The sequence below is a fragment of the Rhagoletis pomonella genome, unplaced genomic scaffold (genome assembly GCF_013731165.1).
Source record: "Rhagoletis pomonella isolate Grant_MI unplaced genomic scaffold, Rhpom_1.0 Rhpom_scaffold_00010, whole genome shotgun sequence".
In the NCBI taxonomy this organism is placed as follows: Eukaryota; Metazoa; Arthropoda; class Insecta; order Diptera; family Tephritidae; genus Rhagoletis; species Rhagoletis pomonella.
Window position 1 is genome coordinate 10,760,335 of NW_023458564.1, and position 11,377 is coordinate 10,771,711.

Sequence of the window (11,377 nt, forward strand, 5' to 3'; positions counted from 1 at the left end):
AAATCGAAAAACGCTGATGAAGTTACAGATTCCACAAATTCTGAAACAGCCAAAGGAATGAGAATGAATTCCTTTTATTCAAATTCTGAAAGGGCCAAAGGCATGAGAATAAAGAATTGTTTTTAAAAAGCTTTAGAAAAAACTGACACATATGGTTTGGCTTGTAAGCGCTGTTAAAACAACGATCTCGCCATTATGATAAATTCTTCATGTGAAGATGAAAGTCAGGAGGATACATCCGACATTTTCAGCCCCGATGCAATTCTCATTACTTTTTATTAAATATAGGTAATGTTCCAATTTTTAAGTTCAATTACTAAATAAAATAAGCATCCGCATCCGCGGATGTTAGCTGCTAGACATCAGCGGATGCGAATCGCAACATCCCTAGTATACATATACATATGTGTATTTTCAGCCGAAATAAAATCGTAAACTAGTACTGTTTAACTTATTTGCTTTATAAAGTTCTGACGAATTCAAAGGTACAAACGATGAATCTGCAGAAACGGGTTTTGAAGACATTAATGCGGAAATACAGATTTATTTGAAACAATCAGAAAACAAAAGTTGTGACGATGGTTTAAAATTTTGGGAGAAAGCTTAAGATTTTTCACTTCTTGGCAAATTTTATAAAAACCAGCTAGCTCAGCAATTATTGAAAGAGCTTTTTCTGTGTCAGGCAGAATTTTGGAAGAAAGACGTACACGGCTGCTTGGTGATAACCTCGACAAAATATGATTCTTAAACAAAAATATGAGCTACTTACATTGAATGAATACTCAGCCAGCAAAGAAACGTAAATTTTGCCGACAGTGCATACAAAAAACTCCTACAGCTATCATTCATTTTCGTCTCCGAAAACGTTCGAAAAAGTTGCCATTTGAATGCAATATTTGTATTTTATTTGCTCAAGCTAAATAATTGAAAGCATGCATGCGTAGTCGACAGTGGCTGAGCGTGCAGAGGAGTGTGCCGCTATTTGTTAGCTTCCAGAAGGTGCCGGGTTCGAATTCCGTCCGGCGCTTCCTAATTTTATTTTTTTGAACCATGAAAAAGTATCTGTGAATTGCAGCCGAAAAAGATTGCACCCAGAAAAAAATCAGCTAAATATATTTATCTCTACACTTGATTTGGTTATAGTTACATTATTTGGTTATATTGATGATTAATTTGGTATACTAATTTGGTTTGTAGGTGTTTGTAAACTATTCATATGTACATACATAAGTACGTATGAATAGTACCTTCGACACGATACGTTTTATATAATGTTTTGTTTAACTATGTGGTTAAAATTTCAAAAAACAATTTTTATATAGAGAATTTTATCTCATTTAAAAATTCTTAATTTCGTGAATTTCTTTAGCCATTTCCTACAAAATTACAAAACTCATTTATCATCCCTGGCCCATATGGGCTAACGCCTTCCCGTATCAGTAAGTCAGTAAGACGTATGTACGAAGGTTGTTCCTAAAGTTCTGGGAATTGTGCTATAATTAAATTACGCAGAACTTATAGGCAATGTTATTGGTGCCAGACAAGTTTTGACATATTTATGACATATGCATATCTGGTGCAATATTGATCAGTCTGAGTTAGGTGTTCGACTGATATAGATGCGTTTTCATAGCACTGTTTTTGTATCCATGGAAGACGCAGCTAGTTCTCAAAGAGCAATAGTTTTCCTTTTGTGGAAAGAAGGTGTGAAAACATCAGAAATTATTCAGCGGAGCACTGCAACATGCACTTGTCGAAAAACGGCCTGGGCTTTTGCAACCGTTATTGCAACAGGATAATGCAAGACACGCAAAAAAAACGAAGGATGTTTTGAACGATTTACGATAGGAATTGCTTCCGCGCCCACTTTATGCCCGGATCTTGCACCCATTGATTATCATTTGTTCCCAGATTTGAAAAACTCTTACGGGGTGTTCGATTTGAAAGTTTAACTAACGCAAAACGTGTCATAAATAGGTGGATTGAAAAAGTTCTTTGAGGACAGCTTAATTAGTTTTTCGTTGGGATAAAGGTTAAAGGTGAGTTAAATAGAGATTATGCTGACAAATTATACTGTAATATTGACGAAAATTAACAAGATAATAAAAATTATAGCTAAATTCCCTGAACTTTGGAAACATGCCTCGTTAATACAAATAACTGCCCAACAATGTAACAATTTAACGATTGTATTTTTTCGTTGGACCAATAATGAAAACAAATGATAATAATTAAAGTCATTAAATAAATTCATCGAGAAATAGGTATTTCTATATCAAAACCGATAAATAAATTTAAAAATGTTTGGATGAATGCGAAATAATATGCAAACACAAATAGCTCTTTTTCTGACAAAATTTAAAAAGCATTATAAGCACACTCTCATTCCTTTTTTGGTTACTATACTGCCTAAAAATATCTTAATTCGTTCTCTGTGACCCAAAGTTTACTTTTAAAAGCTTTAAATTTTTAATTCAATGTTCATGCTTACAGGTATTGGCTTTCCGGTTGGATCCAATGGCCGATGAAATGCTGATCCCCCTTGTGCTAGCAAATGGTATGGATGACCGCCGGTGTAAAGTGGAAAGTCTTGCGGTCTTATGGGACTGTGCGGTGGAATAGGCTTTTTGAATTCATCATGAAAATCCATTGAAATACCAATATGATGTTGATCCTCACAACCAGGGCTAATGGGCGGACTAGATCGATGTGAAGATGTTGGAGATTCTGATCTGGAATATAGTATTGTGAACAGGAAAGCTTTGAGTAATTAAAAAAGAAAAATTATGAATGTTGTTGTATAACGAATATTTGAATCATGTATACCTATTTATATGTATATTTGTGGAAATTTGAAAGAACTATTCAAAACACTAAATCGTACTAAGTGATAATAGCTGTAATTTAAGATGTTAGTCTTTGTTAGCAGTGTTGCCGGGACGTCATGAAAAAATGTATCGTAAAAGAAAAAAAAAAAAAATGGATCAAATGTATCACAAAATATTTATTTAAGTATCAAAGTATCAAGTTAGATAAAACTTAAAAAAATGCTATTTGGTTCCATACCTTTGCCTTTTATTATTGTCAATAATCGAAAAGTCATGTAATTCGCATTCATACACCTACATATGTATTTACATGAAGCAAAATATTTTACATACTGTGACAATCTATCAAAAAAGAGATTATTATTTTTAATGTTTTATAGAGACGAAATAAAGTATTATGTATAGATTTTATAGAAACTTGAATTCAAATATATGTACATACTTTCAACTATGAGCTGTCGATCATTTACGTTAATTATCAAATTATGTGATACATTCTACGTTAAACTCGTTGGAAATTATGTCAAAAAGCTGCGACTGCCTTCAGTGTCGACTTTATTTTACTATGAATACGCCCCATCATATTCTCAACAGTTTGTAATGAAATTCCATTTCTCTTTTCATATTGGATCAATTTTATATCTGAAAATATACGCTCTGCAGCTGCAGAGCTATTTATGAGGCAAGTAAAGTAAATTAAGAATTAATGAAGTCAGCTCTTTATACATGGTTCATTTAAAGCATTTTTTAAGCTTACTGACCCCAAAACGCTTCAATATCTTCTTCGATCAAATTTTATAAGCTGCCACTGCATACATACATTAATATTTTCTCTTTAACATGCATCAAAATTTTTACTACGCGAAAAATTCACGTATCTCGCGAAATGAGCGAAAAAATAAAGTATCTGCCGAAAATATGCCCAAACACGTATCACTTTTGAAGTATATGGATCAAAACGGCAACACTGTTTGTTAGTAGGCTCTTTATTTCTTTTTAAGCCAGCCAAGTTTTATTTAAGCGTCCACAGATATAAGCTTTAGGGTTGTTTGAAACTTTCACTACATTTTTTAAAATCTATATGCTGTTAGGCCAATTAAAAGCTCTAGGCGACAGAACGCACACTGGTCGGAAGAGGCGGTTTCTTGCTTCAAATTCAAATTCATTAGAGATTGAATCCGGGAACCCACATTTCCTAGGCAAACTGCTACTGCAACAGACTTGTAATTTACGGTTCATAGATATGTATGTACGTAGGCATTGCTTTAAATTAAATTAATTACGGTTCATATGTATGTGTGTGTGTTGAAAGAGAAAATAAATAAAATGTCAGTTTCATACAACACAAATTCAGAATATCGTTGAATTATTTGAATATGATTGCAAAATTTTAAATAGTCTGGACTAAAAAAGAAAAATAAAAATAGGAAAAAAGTTTTTCCTAATAGCGCGGCAGGCAATGGCAACCTCCGAGTGATTTTATGTCATGAAAAACAGCTGCTCATAAAAACACATCACCGTTCGGAGTCGGCGTAAACTTGTAGGTGCCTCCCCTTTGTGTGACAACACCTAGGCGCGCGCCACAAATCGGAGGAGAAGCTCGGTCAAACACTAACATATTGTGTAAGCGCCAATTAAAAAAATATAAATCCATTATCATGGATTGTCATAGATTTTGATTTAACAAAAAAAAATTATTTCTAAATCGTTTTTTTTTTTGTAGTTTATATGTATTGGCTGTCCTAACCCAGCGAAATACAATCATCAAAATTGGTTCACAAGCAAAGAAACTATGCCCTGACATACATACTTACATATATGTATATGTATACATTAGAGTGGTTGTAAAAAATCAACTTTCAATTTTTACAGGTGCACACCTCTAGAAATGTGTTATTTATTGAAAAAATACAATTTTGAAAGTTTGAGCCGGATCGGAGCATGCCTTCACATGCCGAAATTGCCGTGAAGTTTTAAAAAATTACAAATTTAAGGAAAATATGATATTTTTCTGCTTTAGCTTACGACAGATTCTATCTAAAGTAGAGTCCGACCGAAGGTAAATTTTTCGGCCGAAGCCGAACCGAACGTTCGGTTTTAATCAGGGATCCAACCGATTATGACGATATCCGCAACGATGGATTGGACGCTTGGGTCCCATTTCATGGCCACCTAGATCCCCGGATTTAAATCCTTTAGACTTTTTTATTGGGGCTGCTTCAAAGATTTGGTGTTTAGAACTTAAATTACCACCATCGAACAACTGCGGGAGCACATCAATTCAACCGCCGAACAAAAAAAAAAGAGAATTATGCACACGGAATTAAAAGATCATTTATTAAGAGATGAAGGATATGGTAGAAGGCAGCCATTTTGAACATCTTTTATAATAAATAATAAACTAATACCGAAACACATTACGTTGTTGTTATTTGTCCCATACAATTAAAAAAAAGGTAAACCTTTATTATTTGAAATTTTCCCGGAGACTTTTAACCCAGCATCCTTTTAGATTCAAATCGTAATAACAACAGCATAAAGACTTAGAGGTTATAACTTGTATATCATTTTGGAATCCCCATTAAACACGAAAGTTTTAAGGATTATTTTCACAACTTGTGTAGTACAAAATTTTTTCACCGCGTATCGTCAAATGTAGAGGTAAAAATTATTCGGGATCAAAATTTTGTATTGGAGTTAATTTTTAAATATTTTAAACACAATAATTAAAAAAGTGTTATACTCTATCGATAGCGGAATAAGTTTAGATAAAAATAAAAAAGACGATTAAAAGAATTGTTTAACGCTCGGATTATTTTCAACTTGAAGATGAAACCAAAGACGATATCTACGAGCCAAATTGATAAGTATTATGTCAATTTATTTCTTTAGCTTTCGGTGCTAATATTGCACCCTCATCAGAATTATACTAAAACAGGTAAAAAATAATAATACGATGGACAATCCATGGTGCCGCAGCTTAATTTGCGTTAAACACACATATATATATTAGCACAGATTTTTGTAAGTACTCTATGGCTGATAAATATTAGTGCTATGATTATGTGACTAATTTTTTACCTGTTTTAGTATAATTCTGATGAGTGTGCAATATTAGCACCGAAAGCTAAAGAAATAAATTGACATAATACTTATCAATTTGGCTCGTAGATATCGTCTTTGGTTTCATCTTCAAGTTAAAAAAGACGAAACTTCAAAAAGTTTTTATTTGTAGAAACGGCATGTAAAAAATCGACCGAAAGTACAGATTTTTCAAAAATATAAAAAAGTCAAAAAATCTCGAAAACCATGACACTTTTTATAAGTTTTTATCTTTTTCTTTGGTATACCATAATGTCGCGTACTGGCGGTTAAAGGGTTATCCATTACTTCCTGGACACCCTGTATATAAAAATGAAATGTTTTTGTATGACCGCGATGCCTGACCAATTTCAAAGTAAAAAGTGCTGCTTTGCTCCTTCTGTGTGGAAGGTTTTTCGATTTAAAAAAATTTGAAATTTTTTGTTGTTGTTGCTGTTGTTGGCGCTGGGGTCAGGATATTCCTAAAAATTGCATTACTTGCCGATTTGGCTCATATTTAGAATACAATTTAGCCAATTGAAAATAAATATTTGGGCTTAAAACTTACACCATAGGTGGCCCTGTGGCCGAGATATCCCCAGAAATTATTTTTCGTTAAGAGAAGGATAGATATATGTACTATATATTTATTTGTGGAAGTATGTATATATGTATGTGCCAGGTTGCAGCCTAAACGGACGGACAGAATCGAACGAAATATTGACAGAGTATTGATATGATACCTATGCCTATTATAGGTACGGTGACCATAAATATGGATTCAAAATGAAGGACAATTTTTCAAAAATATGCCTACATATATTAACGTAGTATAAAAATATCAAAAGAGTATTTTTGATTCTAAATTCTTAATACATTTTAAACTTTAAAAATGAATCACGTTTTCTTCATCGATATTAATCTTTTTTTACATGAATATTTACAAAAGTATAGTAAAACATTATAATTACATTAGCTTATACGAAAAGTGAAAATCTTTAAAAGATTATTTTATAGGCAAATTTTGAGTCATTCAAAACGAAAACAATACCCTTACTTTTTTTTTTGGTACTTTTCGCAGTTATTTGTCAAAAATTGACGTCATGAATATATAATTTGTGCAGATTGCGCTCCATAGCATCTACATTTCTAATCCGATTTTCATTATCTTTGGCTCAACATTTACTGTAATAATATATCTTCTTTATCGAGTTTTTAAAATAATGAAAAAGAATAATCAAATGAAACTGCGTATTTGATTGAACTCACTTTTTTCGACTTTGACGATAAAATGAAAATGGTCGCCTGTAGCACTAATAATTTTCATTGAAGTCGCCACAAGTTATATATTTTGGTAAGAGGTACATCAATACCCTTCGAGCTGTAAGTCGCTTACGTTGATTTGGAGATTTTTTCATGAGATATTGAAGAAAAGCTACGAAAAGTACCACAAAAAACTTTTTTGAAAAAATCCATCCATTGTCCGATAATTTTAAAATAACGAATAAAATGCGGGACAAATGCAGGACACTTGGAAAAAATCAGTACATTTTCAGGTTTTTCAGGTTTGAAAAACTACGCAGGACCGACCTTTGAAAAACCGTACGGTCCTGCAAAACACAGAACGGATGGTCACCGTAATTATAGGGAGAAAAAAATTGGGATTCTACAAGGGGGCGTGGCACCTCCCATAGGCGTGAAATTTTTTATCAGCTCTAACTTCGGAACCATAACTCACATGAACTTGAAATTTGGTATGCAGGCACAGCTACGGTAGGTGCTTATAGAAAGGTGTATATGAATGAGTTTATAAAAGGGGGCGTGGCATATGCCGTAGGCGTGGAATTTTTTATCAGCTATAACTTCGAAAGCATATGTCACATGAACTGTAAATTTGGTATGCGGGCATAGCTATGGTAGGTGCTTATTAAGAATGTTAATCCCGGGATCCCGGTATTTTTTAGGCAAATAATCCCGAAATCTTTAATGTCGCTATGTTCGTTTACGGCGTAAACTTTACGCTAACTACAAACTGTCCATATCCGAAGCGAGAGTTTTCCAATGTTATTCGCGGCTACGCTTCATATGTATGTTTATGTTGGGGAGAAATAGGTAGGATAGCAACAAAATAATGTAGTAAGTATTTATACATATAAACATGCGCATAGCAACAGCAACAACAAATGTATCATTTGGACACCAATCAATGTTATCCATTCCCCTGGCTGATGTTTGAACCGTAACCAAAGATCTTTTTTTTTTTCAAACGTAGTGAACAATAATAACCGTTACCTATGGAGGTGAATTTTTTGGACATAGTTTATGACCTGGTGGTAAATTTTACCCCTTCGAATTTTAGTTAGAAATTTGAATACAAATTGGCCATTTTATAATTATTTTTTCTTTTAAACTAAGCTACTAGATTTTTAAGTTAAAATAAATACAAAATTTTATTTTTTCTTTTAAAATCAACAAAAGTCCCACTTTACTTCACAAGGCTTTTATTATTCACAAGAACGAAAACACCACATAGTAAACTTATAAAAAAAAGTGTAAAATAAAAATTAATCTAAAGCTTAAGAAATTAAATTAAAGAAATACAAGAGATTATATTAAACAAAAGTAATTGTAAAAAATACAGGTCAACCTTCCTTGAAAGAAAAAGTTGCATAAACGTTGAGCAGTGGTAATTTTTACACCAGTATCAGCATTTCTCCGCCCACGCTACACCTTCCACAGCAAAAACATAACTGATCAATAACGACAACGAAATGAGAAGATACTGAGAGAATTAAGTTGCTGGAGCGCAACATAGAGTAATTCAAAAAAATTTAAAGAGGGGGTAAATTTTACCACCACCTTCACAGTTAACCCTCTAGTAGGCTGAACCGCCTCCAAACGGTCGTTAACTAAATACCTTTTTAGTGCACCTATAATAATTTTTCTCTATATTCGTAAAGCACGATCTTTAGAAAAAAATCGTACTTTTACGGCGGTGTAAACTTTAATCCATTATGTCAATCCGTTTTATTTTAATCGGCAGTTGAATTACAAATTTTGACACGGTTAAAATTAATTATCTCTTTTTATTTATTTAGTAATTTCGTAATTAAAGAAATTTTCTCTTTTGAAAAATTGTTTGATATAAAAAAATTCGGTGGATTTCGTAGTTAAAAGCACAGTATTTTCATATAAGTTTTATAATTATGTCACCATTCGAAATGGAGAAAATTGCTTTCGAACACAGACCGTCTACAGACCGGCTTGCCGACATATAAAAACTCAGTTTGCATTTTTGACCGTCTGCAGACGGGATTGCCGGTTCGTAGGTCAACATTGTGTAAGAGAAAGCTAAAATATGTGTAAGTATATCGGTGAGCCCGTCTCTAGACGGTCTTGGTTTTTCTCCCCTGTAGGAAAAAGTTACTGTCACAGATCGAAATGGAAATTTCTCGTGCTAATTTCACCCATTCCTGAATTTTTCAACTCATACAAAAACTGGCCTACTAGAGGGTTAAAGGATAACAATATTTTGTAAATTTCAATATCAAATGAAACGTAAGAAACAATATGGCTCTTCACACCGAGCTCGGTATTCGGTAACTCGGTGCCCGGTAATTTATTCTAATGTACATGGGAAAATTTTACCGAACACCGACTTGCCGAGTACCAAGCTTTGGTGTGAAGACCCATAATATCTACGATAAATGTAACCTGCCTATGTATCTGTGTGTAGCAGGACAAAGTCTTCCCGGGCTTACTAGTATTTTACAAAATTCAACGAATGATATCTCATTTTGAAGGATTAAAACACAATTTTGAAGGAAAGCTTCACCGGTTGCGGTAAAAAATAAAATTGTTTAATGGAGTTACCATCCGCTTAAAATTCTAGTGACTTAAGTATATATTGACTAAAATGGTGGGGTGCAGTAATACCATACGCAATAAGGCCATAATGGCCATTTAGTTTTGGAAATAAAACCATAACTTCGATTCGGCCTTATTTCCAACTAGAACTGGAAATAAAGCCATTATGGTTTCATTGCGCTTTTTTAAATTTTAGTTTGGAAAAGATAAACCCAATTTTTACGGAGAAGGTTTCGGGGGGCGACGCGCGGCATGGCGCGGGGTAGCGAGCAAATGTGAACCCGCCAACTTATGTACTCGCAAAATTATGGCTTACATAAGTGCATATATTTATTTTCCAATATCCAATAAATCCGGAAATATCAAATAATTATTTATTGCATTTTATTAGTAATAATTTGTATAAATTTAAATAATTCAGTATCAATTTCAAATATTTTTGATTTTTGCCTCAATTTAATTCAGTATCGAAAACTGGTGAGAGCCTGTACACACACATATTTTACGTTAACAGAATGGAACAAAAAATTGTTAATTAGAACTACAACAACACTTTATATATAAATCAACATTCTATCTTGAACAATCGCACGGCAAGTTGGGCATAATATTTGAACTCCAGACTGCAAACTCCGCTCTTTCACTCGGTTGAAACAATCGCGACAACATTTACAATGCTTACATGGAATAAACAAAACTTCACGCTCTTTTTCACAGCAAATGACACATATGAGATCTCTTTACTCAGTGTGCACCACATCTTCACATATATCTTCTTCAGTGTCATCATCGGTGGTTTGAAATTCGTTTACAAAGTTTTCTGCAAACATACGGCTTTCTTTTATAGAAAGCTGGTTGAGAATATCTGCCAACGTATTTTTTTTTTGTTTTAATTGGCAGAGGCGCTCACGAATAAAATGGATACGATTTTTGAACCACTTATGTTTCCCTTTGCATAAATCAGTAACTCCTGCGATTGATTTCAAGAAATCTAAATCTATTGATTTTGCCGCATCTATGTACATCACTAAGAACGTTTAGAAATCTATAGAAGTTTCCTTGTTTCGGCAGTTTCATCCTTACCTGGCTGTGGAAAGCTTCCGCAGAGCTGCTAGTCGTAAAGGGGTCTTTGTACACAGAAAAATTTTCAGGATGCTCCTTACATCAAGTATTTCTTTTCCACTTTTGAAAGGAATCATTTAGCAATAATTTCAGCTTACCTTATTCATCCACTGACGTTTGATATATATGACGAAACGCTTAAAAATGTTTTCATTCATATCTTCTTTTATAAATTGTGGACTAAAAGCTTCGGCTTCTACAATTTCAAAAGCTGTTTTGAAACGGGCACAACGTTGAATGTGCTATCAACTACATAATTACGTGGTTCCGATATATTCATAGTTTTCAAATCATTGCACATAGTAGGTGACGCAAACAGTGTATATTCACTAAAAACGGTCTCAAGCTCATAAAAATTGTTGAATATAATTGTTATAAGGCCATAAAAATAACAAAAAAAAAAATAACTTAATGACGATCACACCTAAAAAAGTTAAACATTCTAATAATAGAAATATTAACAAAAACCAACAAAACCA

The 11,377-nt window shown here is 33.3% G+C and overlaps 1 protein-coding gene across 1 annotated transcript in view; it reads right to left on the minus strand.

The window, feature by feature from the left end:
- Window positions 1–2,461: 2,461 nt before the first annotated feature.
- Window positions 2,462–11,377, minus strand: part of LOC118746500 (verprolin-like) — a 75,787-nt gene continuing 66,871 nt past the window's right edge. The window contains exon 2 of the mRNA XM_036480347.1: window positions 2,462–2,732. Coding sequence (XP_036336240.1) covers window positions 2,462–2,732 — 271 coding nt within the window. The remainder of the gene's footprint in view (window positions 2,733–11,377) is intronic.